Source organism: Pelophylax lessonae (assembly GCF_965119305.1).
Source record: "Pelophylax lessonae genome assembly, chromosome: 6".
Taxonomy (NCBI): Eukaryota; Metazoa; Chordata; class Amphibia; order Anura; family Ranidae; genus Pelophylax; species Pelophylax lessonae.
Window position 1 is genome coordinate 103,741,691 of NC_138773.1, and position 18,404 is coordinate 103,760,094.

An 18,404-nucleotide genomic window follows, 5' to 3' on the forward strand; every position below is an offset into this window, starting at 1 on the left:
AGAAAAATATATATAGGCAAAGGACACAACCCCTGCCACATCCCCATTACATGGAGAATTGATACAGAAAAGATGATTGGTCAAAGTACTTTTTTTTACCACTACCATACCTCCCAACTTTCTAACATGGTAATGAGGGACACCTATTAGCAAAAGTAAGTAGGCATAGGACACACCCCCTGTCATGTACCCCTTTAAGGAGAATTGTACAAAAAATGATTAGTTAAACCCACAAGTGCATTTTATTACCACTACTATTCCTTTATATTGGCTTTTGGAATTTAAAAATGCAGCAATTTAGAAATTGGATGAAAAGTTTAGCACTGGGAAACACCTTTTGATAGATAAATAGTGCATTTTATATACAACTATATAGATTAGACCACAATGAGGGACAAATGAGGAGGAAAGAGGGACAGAGAGACTTTGTTCTGAATGAGGGACAGTCCCTGGAATTCAGGGACAGTTGGGAGCTATGCCACTACTATTCCTTAATACTGGCTTCTGAAATATACAAATGCAACAATTTAGAAATCAAATGAAAGATTTAGCACTGGGAAACAGTTTTTGGTAGATAAATAATGTTTCTGGGTGATTTGTGATGGAAATAAGGCATGCAGATACTTTTTACTGTACTTCTGTGATCAGTGCCAATTCCCTATGTCAGCCTCTAGATGGCGGTATAATGCCTTGCTTCATTGTACACATGCTCTGGGAAGGCAAGGTGATCAGCTGTCATATGATAAAGCGTCTTCACATCTCCCATTCTCTCCCATTGTGTCGGGCTCACATGGCCCCTGGCATGCATCCGATGGCCCCGGGTCTCCTCTTTCTTATTGCTGCTGCTTTTACCTGCGGAACTGCAAGTAAGTAAATGTATTTACTGTATATCCAATATATATATATATATAGGTATATCAATGCAGGCCACAGAACAAGTCCTGTGTTTATTATGTAGACATGACACAGAGGGATCCAGATGATCAAGTGATCCTACTATGAGATATCATCATATTGTATATAATTATAGATGGGTATTATACCTTGCATTGTATACCAATCATAGACAAGAAAATTACTGTTTCCAAATGTATAGATGGCCATGGAATAGCAGAGCAGACATTTATAAATCAGAATTCATTCATGTATAAACATCAGATTTTTTTTAGATTACATTTTCATGTTGTGGTATTGTGTAGCTCTTATATAAAAAAAAACTATTTAAAAAAATAATAAAATAAATACATTTTATTAAAATTGAAAAGTCTTATGCTGGGCAAATAATAGTCATTGCCCATTTTAATGTCCACCTGCTCAGCTGTCTGTCCTCATAAGAATAGTTGACCTGCAGTGTCCATTGGCATCTTCAGAATTGAAGGAACCAATGACAGTTGGGCCTACGCAAGGATCTGAACCTATTTATATCATGGTAGAGCAAAATGTTCTGATTTGCAGCAGGTCTGCTGCTCTGCACCCTTTTCTGTCTTTGATTTAATAATAAGGCCTCATGTGCACAGGGCTTAACAAAATACTTCTTTACAGGCGTTTGGGGCTTTTTTTATGCCTCTAAATCCACCTCTATGTTAACCTATGTGTTCACACGCACATAGACGTTTAAAGGCATATTAGAAGAGAGCACTTACAGGCAGAAAAAAAAAATCACCTCAAATGTTTTGGAATGGAGCTGAAGAGCAGAAAAAATGGCAAATGTGCCTAAACACGTGTAAATGCACCTGATCACTATACGCGTTTAGTGCATGAGCATTCATTCCAATGGCCAGAATTAATTATTATTCTGGCCAATGCAATCCATGAATGCTCAAAAGCTTGACACGCCTAAACGCATGCGCAAAGCATGGCTTTAGGCACATTTTTAATGCAGCTTTTCCCCTGTCAGTCAGAATGGCGTTTAGGGGAGCTAAGCAAATGCCTAAACAGTTTTGGGCTGCCCACTGCATATATACTGCTGCAGGGCGGCCCGGCTGTGCAAAATCACGCATAGGTACATGATGCCCGAGTCGGGGGTGCGCGAGCACGCCTGCCATTCTGGGGTGACCTGATTCAATTCAGAACTGATCAGTCATTAGGTCCAGGCCAATGATATATGGCCTAGACCTGGGGATCAGTTCTGACCAATTGCAGAATGTCCTGTGCCTGTGTAATGTAAATACAGGCACATGAAATGATGTAATCTCCTCTCCTGGAGCCCTTTTCAGTTCCAGCGTGAGAGAAGAGAGAATCACAGTGAGTACACAAGTACTACACTGACACCAGTACACATAGGCACACATTTAACCTCCTGATCACCCCGCAGACCCCCCCCCCCAGTTAACCCTTTCACTCCCTGTCACAGTGTCACTATATACAGTATACAGATAATTTACTTATCACTGTATTAGTGTCACTGGTGATGCTAGTTAGTGTCAGCGGAAGTCCCAGATAGGTTTAGGGTACCTGCCATATATCCCCCTAATAAGGGTTTAACCCCTTGATCACTCCCAGTTAACTCCTTCACTGCCATGTCACAGTTCTCACTATATACAGTATACAGATAAGCTAGTGATCACTGTATTAGTGTCACGGGTGACGCTAGTTAGCTAGTTAGCGTCAGTGTCAGTCTTGGTATAACGTCAGGGTCCCACCACATATTTTCTGATAAAGTTTTAACCCCCTGATCACCCCCAAGTTAACCCTTTCACTCCATGTCACTAGTAAAGTGTACAGATATTTTTTTCTGATCACTGAATTAGTGTCACGGGTGACCACCAGTTAGTTAGCGTCAGCGTCAGTTAGGGTCAATCCCAGATAGCGTCAGATTTAATCAGAATCAGGGTCAGTATACGAATCTGTTGAGAGCAGCGGCACCCTGATAGATAGCTCTGAGGATGGAGTAGAGGTCCCTGCTAAGGTCAGGCATACCCGACCCCGTTCTTTTGTTGCTGAGGTGCAACAAACACATGATTCTCGTATGCAGCAGAGTGCCTGTACTAGTGCCGCTCAACCTTCTGGTGAATTGGCGAGCACCAGTGGCATTGTACACCTTGATCATAGACAAACCGACACTGCAGTATCACTTGGTGACGTGGCGAGTCCCATAAGTACAGTTCAAGCTGGTGCAGTGGCTAGCACAAGTAGTGGCCCGGAGCCACCAAGAATTCGAACGCAGTCCTGTAGAGCCCATAGTGCCCTTCCTTATGCGTTTGCTAATCCTGATTGGCAGCCCACAGATTCTGCAGCGCCCGTACTTCCCCATTCACTGGCCAACCCTGAATTCAGTTGGAAACAGCCAATTTTACTGCCCTTGATTTTTTGTTTTCACAGAAGATCTGTACGGATCTATTGTGGACCAAAGCAATTTGTATACTAAACAATTTATCTCCGCAAATCCAAATTTGACCCTTGCCATACAGTTTGGCTGGAAACCTATAACGGTTCCCAAATTTAAAACCTTTGTGGGCCTATCCCTGAATATGGGCATTACTAAAAAGATAGATTTGCGGTCATATTGGTCCACTGACCCAATTCATCATATGCCTGTGTTCTCTGCTGCCATGGCCAGGGTTTGATACGAGCAAATATTGTGGTTCATGCACTTCAGTGACAATGAACTCTGTTGTCCTCGGGGTGACCCTGAATATGACCGGCTCCACAAAATTCGGCCCCTCGTAAACCACTTCGAACAAAGATTTGCAGCCTTGTTTATCCCCCAACAAGATGTCTGCGTTGACCAGTCCCTGATTAAGTTTTCTGGCCACCTTCTGTTCAAACAGTTTCTACCCAGCAAGCGTGCCAGATATGGGGTCAAGATGTATAAGCTCTGTGACACAGCAACAGGCTATACATGTAGTTATATGGTTTATGAGGGAAAAAATAGAAATGTGGGGCCCACCATCTGCTAAGACTAAATAGGGAGCAGTGGCAAGATTCTTTGGGACTTCGTGTCACCCTTATTTGGAAACGTGTACCATTTATACGTGGACAACTTCTATCCAAGCGTGCTACTTTTTAGACACCTCTTTCAATTAGGAATTGGCGCTTGTGGCACTGTGCGATCTAATCGCCAGTGCTTCCCCCAATGGCCTGTAAATGCCCCACTTAGGGGGAGAGAGCCTTCTTGAGGTGCAATGAATTGCTTGCAGTAAAGTGGAGGGACAAATGGAATGTTTTTGTTCTGTCCTCCATTTACGCAGACACAGCAGTCCAAATTGCAACGGTGACTGGTGTTGTTGAGAAGCCCCTCTGTGTCTAGGACTACAACCATAAAATGGGAGAGGTGGACTTCAATGACCAGATGATGGGACCGTACCTAATTGCCCAGTACAAGAAAGTGTCTGTACACATATTCCAATTGGCTCTTTTCAATGCTTATGTACTGTACAAAGCATCTGGAAGAATTGGATCCTTCCTAAAATTCCAGGAAGAGATCATCACAGCCCTTCTGTATCCAGAAGGTGTTGTGGCCCAATTTCCCAAACAAGATGCAGTGAGCCGGCTGCATGAGAGTCATTTTCCGGATGTCCTCCCTGGTACCCCTACCCAAAGAACACCCCAAAAAAGATGCTGTCTCTGTAGCAAGCGCCGATATAGGCATGACACCCGCTTTTTTTGTCCCTCCTGTCCTGGCTAACCTAGTCTCTGCATCGGTGACTGTTTCCGTTGCTACCACACACTAGTGGAGTATTAGTATAGGGAACAACACGGCACAGTCTAGGGCACACTTTCACACAGGGTCTCGAAAGAGGTTAGATAGCTATTGCATTTTGAGAGACCCTAACCTAGAATATTTTATAGTTACAATAAAAGTTTAAAAAAAAGACAAAAAAAAAAACAAAACATAAAAAGTAAAAAAACAAAAACAAAAAAAAATAAACCAAAAAATAGTTGCATTTTATTGTTCCTACTGTTTTACTGTATTTTATGCTATACTGTAATGTTTTATTGTTACTGCGTTTTATTGTTACATAGTTACATAGTAGGTGAGGTTGAATAAAGACAATAGTCCATCCAGTTCAACCTGTGTAGGTGTGTGTGGCTGTAATCATCTCACATAGCCCTGAATGTTCTGATCCTTGAGATGTACGTCTGAGTCTTTTGAAAGCCACCATACTTCACGCAGAAACCACCTCTTGTGGTAGAGAATTCCACAATCTTGTAGCCCTAACAGTAAAGAACCCCCACGTTGCCTGAGGTTAAAACGCTTCTCCTCTAATCGCATTGTATGCCCTCGAGTCCTCATGCAATCCCTTCGACTGAATAGCTTTTTTTCTAAGCTGAGATCCCCATTGAGATATTTATAAATTGCTATCATGACCCCCCTCAGGCGTCTCTTCTCCAGGGAGAATAAATCAAGCGATTGCAGACGCTCTTCATAATTAAGGTCCTCCAATCCCCTAATCAGTTTAGTTGCCCTTCTCTGGACTCCCTCCAGCTCCAGCACATCCCTCCTGAGGACTGGAGACCAGAACTGGACAGAATACTCCAGATGCGGTCGGACCAGAGTTTTATAAAGTGGAAGGATTATAGTCTTATCTCTGGAATACATCCCTTTCTTTATGCATGCTAATATTCTGTTGGCTTTGGCAGCTGCCGCTTGACATTGCATGCTATTGCCTAATCTATCATCAACCAAGACTCCCAGATCTTTCTCCATTTTTGATTCCCCCAAGGCTTCCCCTCCTAACGTGTATTGTGCTTTTATGTTTTTAGTCCCCAAGTGTAAGACCTTACACTTCTCCACATTAAACCTCATTTGCCATGTCGTTGCCTACTCCGTTATTTTGTCCAGGTCATTCTGTAGGATATCTGCTTCATGCTGTGCAGTTATTTCTCTGCCCAATTTTGTGTCATCTGCAAAAACTGATATCGAACTACTGATCCCGACCTCAATGCTGTTTATGAATAAATTGAACAAGGTTGGTCCCAGGACTGAGCCTTGGGGGACCCCGCTTACCACCTCAGACCAGTCTGAGTATGCGCTGTTTATTACCACCCTTTGGACACGCCCTTTTAGCCAGTTTCGTATCCAAGAGCAAACCCTGCTGTCGATACTAGCAGACCTTATTTTATAAATTAAGCGCTTGTGGGGAACTGTATCAAACGCCTTAGCGAAATCCAAGTACACCACATCCACTGGTCTGCCCCTATCTAGCTCACAGCTCACCTCCTCGTAGAATGTTAAGAGATTGGTTTAAAAAGAACGCCCATTTGTAAACCCGTGCTGATTACTGCTGATGATGTTGTTGTCTTTAACAAATTCTACAATATAGTCCCTTATCATCCCCTCCAGAAGTTTACATACTATCGATGTCAAACTGACAGGCCTATAATTTCCCGGGATATGCCTCTGCCCCTTTTTGAATATAGGAATCACGTTAGCTTTCCTCCAATCCCCTGGTACATCTCCTGTCCTAATACTGTCAGCAAAGATCAGGAACAGTGGTCTAGATATAACCTTACTGAGTTCCTTGAGTACTCTCGGATGTACGCCATCCGGGCCTGGTGATTTGTTTGTGTTAGGTTTATTCAGCCTTTCCCTGATTTCACCCACTGTTAGCCATAGTGGCAAGTCCTGTGTATTACTACTAACCATACAGTCATGGTCAGTGTACCCCTCCGTTTCCTGTGTAAAGACTGACGAGAAAAAAGCATTCAGCACGGTTGCTTTTTCAGTGTCCTCTGTAACCATCCTCCCATCATCATTAATTAAAAAGTGGAACTTCCGCTTTAAGTAGTCCTGACCCCCTGACACATTTGGCATGTCATTTTTTGCAGGGGGGGGGGGAAGCAGGTACCTAGTTTTGACAGGTACCCGCTTCCTCACACATGGACAGTGCACACCTGGCTGTGAAGCTGCAAGCTGTCACAGTCGGGTGCCCACACTAGAGATGTCGGCACCACAGGGAGAAGACGAAGAGGACCGAGGCTCCCCCCCAGCCGCATCACTGGACCGTGGGACAGGTGAGTATGTGTTTATTAAAAGTCAGCAGTTACACTTTTTGTAGCTGCTGACACATAATAATAAACACAAAAGCCTATGGAACTCCGCTTTTACCATTGTTTGCTTTGCAGGTATGTCATGCTACTGTTTTACTGTACTGTCACTGTGTTTTATCGTTAACCATTGCTTTGCAGGTACGCCATTCAGCTGCAGCACTGATTTGTTTATTTTGACAGCAACAGGGTTTGCTCTCAGGATACATAAATTTGTAAATCCAGCACTGTGGGAGGTGATTTCACCACCGCAGTTAAAAAAAAGCATATATGCCGAAGCATAGGGGATGGGGTGGATACAGAGGGCGGATCTACCCTATGCTTTGGCATATATTTTTATTCACTTTTCTTGGCAGAGATTTCTTCATCCACATTAATCGATGTGAATTGAGGTTCTTTTTTTTTTGTTCAGCCCGTGGGCTGAATGAAAAAAAAGAACAGTACATGTGTGCCCACCGTTAGAAGTGGGTGGATGCAGGGCAGTATTCTAATGGTGGGAATACCACCAATCAGTCAATGTTAATGGAAGAATCTGTGAGTTTCTCCTTTTTTGTTCAGCCCACAGGCTGCATGAAAAAAAGAACATTACAATATATGCCTGTCACATACCTGGTCAGTGAGCCTGACGTGCAGAGTAGGGCCTCTCGTAGGAGCGCGTAGGAGCGCCTGCAATCAGTCGAGTAATCCGTGTAGTAGCAATCAGCAGGAGAATTTGCAGCAGGCTGGCCGATGGAGGGTAATCTGGCACGGAGCTTGGCAGACCGAAGAAACAGCTGAAGCAGACTTGAGGTGCAGATACAGAGTCAGACGAGCCAGGTAGGTAACGCTCAAGCAGATAGGTAAAACAGGAGGCAGAATAAGAATCCAATAATGAGCCAAGGTCGGGGTATTAAGCAGAACAACGTTAGTCAGGAGAAAGCTGGATCAGAATCAGAGGTCAGCACAGAAAACAGAAGTAACACCAGAAGCTGCAGACCAAACAGCAACAAGTCCATACTGCAGCCAGTTTAAATAGCCCACCTGGCGCCATCAGGCGTACACACACGTGCGTTCGTGAGTGTGTGCATTCGCCTTTGCACATTCCCTGGTCCACAACCATGTAATTTAGCCTGGGCAGTTGCTGGTTTGTGCATGCGTGTAAATATGTGCCGCAAATCTCCCTGTCAATGCCCAACAAGGACCAGCAACATACTGCTATGTTGCTGGACTTTAAGTGGTTACACCAGAATGATGCCTACAGGTTTAGACATAATCTTGGTATAGTTTTTTTTTTTTCAGCCGGTGGTCGACTTTCATGTAAAAGCAATCCTAGCGGCTAATTAGCCACTAGACTGCTTTTGCAAGCAGTGGGAGGGGACAATCCCCCTCCCCCCACCCTCCATGGTTTTCTTGGGCTCTCCTGTCCCACTGGGGAACCCGAGAATGCAGCCGATGGTTCCACAAGCTGACCATAGAGCTGATCAAAGACCAGAACGGCTCCAATCATCCCTATGGCATAAGAAGTCGGATGCTTCGAGCATTTCATGACTTCGGTTTCCCTGGATATAAACAGCACCAATGGGAAATTGGGAAAGCATTTTATCACATCGATCGTGATGTGGTCAGATGCTTTCGGGCAGAGGAGAGATCTAGAGTCTAATAGACCCAAAATTTTTCAAAAAAGAGTACCTGTCACTACCTATTGCTATCATAGGGGATGTGTACATTCCCTGTGATAACAATAACAATGATAAAAAAAAAAAAAATAAAGAAAATAAGGCGCAGTGTAAAAATAATCTAAAAAGGCAAAATAAATTATAAAAAAAATAAAAATTAAAGCACTCCTGTCCCCCAGTGCTCACGCGCAAAGGTGAACGCAAGCATCAGTCTCGTGTCATATGTAAACAGCAGTTGCACCATGCGTGCGCAATTTTAAAGCATGTCGTGTTTAGTATCTATGTACTCAGAATAAGATCATCTTTTATATTTCACTACATATTTGGGCAATATAATGCTTTTTTGTGCATTGAAATTCAAAAAAGTGTTTTTTCCCCAAACAATTGCGTTTGTAAAATTGCTGCGCAAATACTGTTTGAAAAAAAAAAATTACAAAACCCACCATTTTAATCTGTAGGATCTGTAGGGACTTGGGGTATTCTCATACTCAGGAGAAGCAGCAGAATGTATTTTGGGGTATAATTTCACATATACCCGTGGCATGTGTGAGCAATACCGTATATCATTTAAGTGATAACTTTGTGTAAAATTATTTATTTTTTTTGTTTGTCATTTATCAATCACTTGTGACAAAAAAATGAAATATTCAGTGGGTTCAACATGCCTCTCAGCTAATTCCTTGGGGTGTGTACTTTCTCAAAAGGGGTAATATTGGGGGGGGGGGGGGTTGTACTTCCCTGACATTTTAGCACCTCAAGAAATGAGATAGGCAGTTATAGACTAAAAGCTGCGTAAATTCATGTAAATGTACCATAGTTTGTAGACGCTATAACTTTTGCGCAAACCAATTTTTTTTACCCGAGACATGTGGATGAATACATTGTGGCCTAAATATATGACAAAAATTGAGTTTAATGGATTTTTTTATAACACAAAGTAGAAATATCATTTTTTAAAATCAATTTTCGGGCTTTTTTCATTTATTTTGCAAAAAAAAAAAAAAAAATCCCAGTGGTGATCAAATGCCACCAAAAGAAAGCTCTATTTCAGGAAAAAAAAAGGACATAAATTTTGTTTGGGTACAGCGTTGCATGACTGCGCAATTACCAGTTAAAGCAGAGCAGTGCCAAATTGCAAAACAGTGCTCTAGTCAGGAAGGGGGTAAAACCTTTCCGGAGCTGAAGTGGTTAGTGTGCATGAGGCCTAAAGCGACTCTGCAGTCTATAGAGCAGGGGTTGCCAATATTTCTAAAAAAAAAGGGCCAGTTTAGTGTCCTTTCAACTGCAGGGGGGCCGAACATTGCTCAGTGTAAGTAAAACATGGCCGATGTCAGTGGATATAACCAATGCCACAACATTGGTATTAGTGGGAGGAATAGCGCCCCATCCTTGGTATCAGTGGAAGGAACAGGGCCCAATCATGTGTGTCTGTGGGAGGAAGAGTCCAAATTACTGGTATCAATTTGAGAAATAGTGCCTCGTATTAGTGGGAGAAATAGTGCCCCATCATTGGTATCAATAGAAGGAATTATGTACCAATGTTGGTGTCAGTGGGAGGAATAGTTACATGTATGAGTGGGAGAAATAGTGCCTTTAAAGGCTGGATAATGGCAAGTTAAGGACCACACTCGACCCTTGGCCTGCAGTTTGGAGACCACTGCTATAGAGGAACCTTCATATTCCAGTTTCATTGCAAAACAGCATCATCTCCTCCACCACACCCCTCTTATCCCCTGGCCCTGCATTTCCTGACTTTCTAGGCTATGGAAGAAGAACTTCCCCCCCACCTAAATACTCCCAAGATATCAATGTTTTGCATCTCAAGAGGCCGAAGGTCAGTCTCCATCACACTGCTCATACACTGCTTCCACACATCATCGGTGGACAGCTCAAAGAACCTGGGGGAGGTGTGCATCTGGCTCTCTGGTGATGTCAGAAGCGAAGCTGGCAGCATGGAATCTAGCATGCTGTGACAGAGGGGCAACTTACACCAGACAACGCTGGATTTCCTGGGCATGTGAGTATGACAACTTAGCTGAGGGGGTAGGGGGTGGGGGAGTGAGGGGGAGTGCAAGGTTAATCTTGAAGACTCCATTTACACTATAACACATGACACCAGGCATCGTACATATGTGCATTTTTTTGCGCACTGTTGCACTTAATGCATAGGAAAGCCCAGTCATTTCAAGGGGCTACCTATCCTTGATTCTCCCTGGCTCACACTCCAATGATCAGTCCAGGGGTATTTGGTTGTTTAGTGGTTTATTGTAAATTGGGGATAGGAGAAGGAAAATAGTGGGATACTCCAACTTTAACTATTCACAGTGATTGAGGACCCCTGTCTTCTCTGCTTTGCAATAGGAAAACAGCCAGGCTGTTGATTCATCCTGCCACTTTGGATGAATGTGGATTAAGCCTCTTATCCTTAAGATGAGTTGGTGAACAACTAGTTAGCTTCAGGACACTTTCCCTAGTATCCACTCTCTCTTCTTCGCCTGACACCCGTCCACTGACTGTCCTGCTAGCAGGGGTGGCCCCCCTCAGGCCAGGCCCCTTGACACGAGTCCCTGTACTCACGATACTGTAGTCCCAGGGTCTCCAGTGTCTCCCCTCTCAGTCAACTCCCTTTGGACCTCTGGGTTCAGCTCCTCTTCACCACTCCTCCGGCCCTCAGGACCACCTCCTGTACCCATTCGTCAGGTTTCCTCCTGCTGTCCAATATGCCTCCCTATTGGACCAGCGTGAAACACTCTTCAGACTGAATGAATCTCATACTGAGCACAATGAGAAGTTCTTACTAATAGATCCTGCACCCTGATAGGCAGAGAGCAATATAGATTTACCTGCAGCTCCTCTGGTAAGCAGACAGAGCTCACAACTATACTCTTTCTCTAGCACCTACCTAGGAGGGTGCTACATGTGTATTGCTTGTCACATTTGGGGTGCCATTACCAATAATTGATGTGTTATAAAGAGGGTGGACCTCAATGCCCATACACTGCATATATGCATCCATGAGCAGCAAAGCTTTCTGTGCTGAGAGCAGGCTCACTGTGCGCTCCCAGCACAGTCAAAAACAGCTTTTAGCCCATACTGATAATCAGGAGTTGGCACATGGTCATTGGACGCTGGGGCTGGGCAGGAAGGGGTTACTAAAGCTGTGATGACAGCTTCGTTGGAATACACTATTACAACTGAGCTTTGCTGCTCTAGGAACCTATTTACATTTTTGCATGTACATGGTAGTCTATTTCTCGTAGCGTTACGCAGGTATGTTGTCATGCATCAGTGCATAGTAGCTAATGTAGTCATTCTTAACAAGGGTTCCGTGAAATTCTACGATTCCGCTAAGGCAGCCATTTTCAACCAAGCTTTCATGGAACCCTATCATTCCTCAAGAAGTTGCTAGTGGTACATTGAGCTGTGACTAAATATCCTCCCTTTTAATAGTGTTTGCATAGTTCCAGGGCCAATGCTACTTAGCAAACTCAATGGCATGATGTCAATGATCTGTTTAGTTATTTGTAGGGGTGGCATTCTGACCACAACTGTAAGGGGACATTCTTTGAACTGGCCATCAATGCAAGAGGAATTTTTCCTACTGACTGACATTGACTTGGATTTAGCAGGGGTTTCCCGAGACCTAAAAAGTATTTCAGGGGTTTCTCTGAAGCAAAAAGGTCGAGAAAGGCCAGTCTAGATATTGCTAGTACCTTTACCAGTGGCTCAACTGCCGTCTGATGGTGCCTTCATAGTTCCAGAACAATGCCATGTGACAAAACCATCAGCGTGACACCAACCTTTTTTCTAGCTGTCTGTAAGGGTGGCATTTGGACCATCACTGTAAGGGGGACATTCTTCCAATGAGTATCAGTTACAAGTCCTACTGCTATTAACCTTTTTGTTGCCACTGACACAATCCTTGCTACAGCAGCCAGGAATGCATATAAATCTGACTGTTGACTGAGGACCCCTTAAACCCCCAGAAGCCTCCCCATGCGGCCCCTCCATTATTGTTTGTGTATTACATCACAATAAAGTTTCATTAACTTTAGTGTATAGATCAGAGCTCTAACTGTCTCACTGTCTATGGCTTTTATTTTTAAATACACGACAAAATCTACTTTAGTTACTCAACCATGTGATGATGCAGATTAGCTTTCTCTCTGATGTCCTGTTTCAGTTCCTCATTTTCTGTATTTTTAGATAAATTCTACATCCTGAAGATGACATCAGGTGGTCCCATAACCTCAGGTGCCCTGGTTACTGTCAACGCCAGTTTGGGGATATCGAATGATGGCATGATTGTTATTGTGGACCCCAGACTTTATCATTTCCACTGGATGTACTCTCCACTACTGCTCAGCCACTGCACAGAGAATGACACCAGTTCTGCCTTAACGTTGCAATGTAATAGCCCAGGAACTTACCCGGTTTCAGTCTGGGTGACTGAGAGGAGTTGTCCCTCATGTGAGCCACTTACTAGGAACACTACAGAACTCCAAGTGACAAGTAAGCACCGTTGACTTATGAAAGAAGGGATTTTAACATTCTACAATACTGTCCTAGCTGGAGGAGCACTAGAGTTGCCACTTGCCATCAAGCCACCATTCCAGCCTCATGCATAAAAGTGCCTAAAGGGAGATCATTCCTTGTTGGTATCTTCCTTTCCTTTGTCCATGTAGATCAGGGTTCTCCAAATGTGGCCCACTGTAAGGTTTTATCAGACCCACTGATGTGAGAGGGACACTGATGGGGACCTTAATGTAAGGGGTCCCTGCTTATTATTAATATTAATTATATAGCGCCAACAGTTTGCACATCACTTTGCATTGTGAGGGCAGACAGCACAGTTTAAATACAGTTCAATACAGAAGAATTTAGAGGGCCTTAATCGTTAGAGCTTACAATCTAAAAGGGGGGGGGGGAACCATAATCTAAGAGGGGAATCTGTTGTAAGTGGAATTTTGATGTGAGGGGCACTCTGATGTAAGGCAGGCTTTGATGGGAACTCTGATGTAAGTGGTGGGCTCAAGTTTGATCAAAATTTCTGTTTACTGAGGTTTTTATTTTTTCCTTTTTTTCCTTTGATATTTCATTTTGACTGACTTTTTTTTTTTTTTTTTTTCCGACTGATGAATAATTGTAAGATATATGTTTGTGGCCCTTGTACTAAAACTTTTCTAGACCCCTGATGTAGAGTATATAGGAATAGAAGAGAAAATTACTACTTAACCACTTAAGCCCCGGAGGATTTGGCTGCTAAAGGACCAGGGGTTTTTTTGCGATTTTTTACTGCGTGACTTTAACGGACAATTGCGCGGTCGTGCGACGCTGTACCTAAACGAATTTGACGTCCTTTTTTTCCCACAAACAGAGCTTTCTTTTGGTGGTATTTGATCACCTGTGCGATTTTTTGATCACACGCTATAAACAAAAAAAGAGCGTAAATTTTGCAAAAGTAACAATATTTTTCACATTTTTTTATATGAAATTCCCCAAAAAAAAAAGTAAAAATCAAAATTTTTTAACATTTTTCGGCCAATTTGTTTTATGCTACCTATGTTTGGTAAAAAAAATCGCAAAAAGCGTATTTTGATTGGTTTGCGCAAAAGTTATCGCGTTTACTAACAAAGGGAAAGATTTTTGTCATTTTTGGTGTTTTTTTTTTTAACGCGTAATGGCGGCGATCTGCGATTTTTTTTTCGGTACTGCGACATTGCGGCGGACAGATCGGACCCTTGACTGACATTTTTGACACTTTTGGGGTTACCAGTGACATTACTGCAGTAATCAGTGCTATACATATGCACTGTTACTGCAAAAATGACACTGGCAGGGAAGGGGTTAACTTTATTGGACAGGGAGGGGTTAAGTGTGTCCTAGGGGCGTGATTCTAACTGTGTAGGGACATTCCTATTGGTGTAAAAGCAAAGATCCACCGTTCTACATAGTAGAACGGACAGATCTTCACTTTTACACAGGGAGAACTGACAGGCAGCTTGTTTACACAAGCTGCTCTGTCTTTCTCCCTTCACAGGAGCGATCGCAGTGTGACTGGCGGACATCGAGTCCGCCGGTCACACGCACTGACTTGCCTGTGAACGAGCCGCGGCGGGCGCGCACCTCGGCGGGCGCGCGCCCGCCCGCGATAGGCTCGCAAGTCAGTGACAGGCGAGTGACGTACCGATACGTCACTCTGCCTGGCCGGGGCTGACCGCCGCAGTATATAGTCGTGCGGCGGTCGGCAACCGGTTAAAAGCTATAGCATTCAAAAAATAACTAAGGTTAGATCATCATCTAGTTATTAGAGCAAGTACCAAACTAAAGCCTCATACACACGTGTCGAAATTCGGCCGGGAATTTTCGTCCGACGACCGATCTGCCGATTTTCGGCTTGTTAGTATGATGCTTCTGACAACCGACTCCGACTTTTCGGCCGAAAAAATCCTGGTGTGCAGGCTATAAACTTTTTGTCCACCGTCAAAACACGTCCGATTTTCGTGCAGTCAGTACTGATTTCGACAGGGAAAAATCTTATGAGCAAGACTAGGCATGCTCAGAGAAGAAAAAACACAAAGAAAGCAATCCAACACATGACATCACTTCTGAAGTAGAATTTTGTCATGCGGGAAAATTTGTGTGCAGTCTAGGCACATTCCAACCAACAAAACACCACTCTGGACAAAAGACGGACGACCGGTCGGCGGAAATTTGTTGCATGTGTACGAGGCTTTAGTTGGTACCAGGGATCCCCTGATGTATTATAACATAGTTACCTAGTCAATCTGGTTGAAAAAAGACACAAATCCATCCAGTTCAACCCACAGAAAAAAAATACGAATAATAAAAACAAAACACACACAAATAGAAAACCTCCATATTCACAATCCTATACCCACAGTTTATCCAAAGGAAGACAAAAAACACCCCAATAAAGCATGATCCAATTTGCTCCAGTGTGAGGAAAAAATTCCTTCCAGATTCCGCAAGAGGCAATCGGATCGGATTATCTATGGGGCCCGTTAACACCCGTGCATTTCTCTTCTGTAGTTCTTAGAAAATAGTACAGATATGACACGTACATGTGTGACAGGGCCATGTTTGTTGTAGCCTTAGCCCCCGTTCACATTAGGTCGCTCCGACTTCGGGGTGACCTGTGAAGTCGCGTGCAGAGCGACTTCGGCGCGACTTGCACGGACTTCATAACATGAATGTCTATGCAAGTCGCCTCCAGGTCGCCCCGAAGTAGTGCAGGACCCTTTTTCTAAGTCGGAGCGACTCCGTATTAGAACGGCTCCTGTACTACACTATGGGAGCGACGTTGCACGACTTTTCAGGCTGACCAAGTCGCCTGACAAGTCGTACCAGTGTGAATGGACACTTACAGTCATTGCTCAGGAGTTGAAGAGAAGTTGATACACCTTGTGGTATTTTTTGAGCAGAGGCCTTCAGGCATCTCTCAGGATCTATTTTCACTGTTGTCCTTTTATAAACACATGCATCGTACATCTGGTTCGCATGTGTTTTACATCGCAGATCAGTGAAAACCCTGAAATATGCATTTTCTGAAAAGTCTAGGGTTGGTCTACCCCTCGCATCACTAACACCTTACTATTGGTCCTTAAACATCATGTGTGGGCTTAGTAACCAGCTGTTCAAGCGGAACTAAAATCTCTCAGTCAACATTACAATGGTTCTGTGGTCTCATTTTGTGCATTAAAGTGGTTGTATACCCTCACATGTACTCAGTGAAGTGGCTAGCCTCAGGTGATATACAGAGATGAAACAAATCTGCCTACATAAGTTGTACCTGTTTATCTACACTCTTCTATTCTCTACATCTGTTCAAAATCCAGAATTTATAAAGCTTGTCTGAGCTTACAGAAAACAGGCAGGGGGCAGGGAGCTGAAATGACAAACTTCAGAACTCAGTGAGGAGAGCTCTGAAAGCTGATTGGAGGGAAGGAACACCCCCTCTACACAGCACATAGGAACAGAGCTGAGTCTGTCAATGAACTGGAGGTGGAGGCCCCTCTCATGTCACCTTTTTTCTCTTGGTGTCAGGAACACTTGTTAGAAGTGATTCATGCTGATAGCAGAGGAACACAGCAGCAGATAGAATTGATATTCAGTGCTCCGAATTGAGACAATTACACACTATAGAGGAATATGCTTTGTTCACATTTTATGTCAGAGGTTTACAACCACTTTAAAATACTTGGAACACTCACATCGCTCCTCTCACTCATCCAGCACTGTCTGGACTGCAGCCCCGCTCTTCTCTCTTCACAGGGGATAGGCTCCTGCTGCTGTCAACAATAAGGTCAGACAGCGCTCAGTAGCTCAGTTGTGTGTGGGAACTAAAATATGTCCACAGTCAATAAACAGTTAAAATCTAGTGGTTTATTCATCAATAAAAAAGAGGATTGTACAGTTGCAAACATTACCCTGCTGTAGACCTGGGCACCGATGGGTCATTGTATCCACTGGCAAGGAAGATAACATGGGAGGCGCCAGCCACCATGTCCCCAGTGATTGTCACGGTAACAGGGACACTTGCGCTCCATGTTGGTTCCTCGTGGTTTCCTTCTGGGCACCGTGCTTCCACCCAGCCGCTTGATTGACGGCTTGCGTTAGCTGAACCCAGCTTGGATTACCCTACAGCCCGATCCATCTCCAGGGACATGGTGACTGGCACCTCCCCATGTTATTTTCCTTGCCAGTGGATACATTGACCCATCCATGCCCAGGTCTACAGCGGGGTAACGATTTTAACTGTACAATCTTCTTTTTTATTGATGAATAAACCACAGTAGACATATTTTAGTTCCCATACACAACTGAGCTACTGAGCACTGTCTGACTTTATTATTTTTAGCCTTTCAGCTTTAATCTAATGTGGTCTGGCAGCTGCACAGTCTAGCTCAGATCTGATTATTGGTTCTTTTTTCTCCTACTTTTCCCAATTTTAAACAAGATTTGGATTCACAGTAGACAGTGCATGGAACTGTGTTTTTTCTATGTATGGTCCTTCTTCTGTCAGTCAAATCTTTGGGGGCGTGGCCGAGTCACGCTGTGTGTATCTATGGACGCACACAACCCTCCTCAGAGCCCGTCCACACAAGTGATCCCTCAGCAGTTGACTTGCTGAAGGGGCACTCGGAAGAAGGAGTGGAGAGCGGCAAGGGACTTCAGAAGAAGAGTTAAGGGACCCACTGTGCAATACCATTGCACAGAGCTAGTAAGTACGACATCTTTTTTTTTTTTTATGTAAAAAAAAAAAAAGCCTTTACAATCACTTTACCTATTTTAATACTGCTAGCCTTAGTAACTACATAGGAAGGTATATTATATTTACTTGTTTTAAACCTTTTTTTTAACATGTCTTCAGTTGCTTCCTGGCTTCTGGCCTATGCCAAAATTATGTCTTACATCCCCGGAGTCATCATGGGCATTTTCTTTTCTTTCAGTGGGAGGAGGGGCTTTCTCAGCTAAGCACATCCTCCTGTCTGCATACCTGAGCTAAGGGCAGATGGATTCCAGGAAATAAATGCTAAATGAATCATTCCCCCCTTACTCAAGATGGTCGTGGCTAGAAATGCTTGGTGGGTGTTGTTCAAGGTGATTTCTCAAAAAAAAAAAAAAAAAAGCATGGAGATATAGATAGAAGGGCTAGTTTGCTTTGAATATTAAAAATGTATTAAATGCATTTTTAGTTTGTGGTACTCAGATATAGTTAAGTTCCGCTTTAAATCT

The 18,404-nt window shown here is 43.5% G+C and overlaps 1 protein-coding gene across 1 annotated transcript in view; it reads left to right on the plus strand.

Moving 5' to 3' along the window:
* Positions 1-685: 685 nt before the first annotated feature.
* Positions 686-18,404, plus strand: part of TMEM130 (transmembrane protein 130) — a gene marked incomplete at its 5' end in the record, with an annotated part of 101,158 nt that continues 83,439 nt past the window's right edge. The window contains 2 exons of the mRNA XM_082261088.1: positions 686-866; positions 12,852-13,157. Of these exons, the coding sequence (XP_082117214.1) occupies positions 686-866; positions 12,852-13,157 (487 nt within the window). The remainder of the gene's footprint in view (positions 867-12,851; positions 13,158-18,404) is intronic.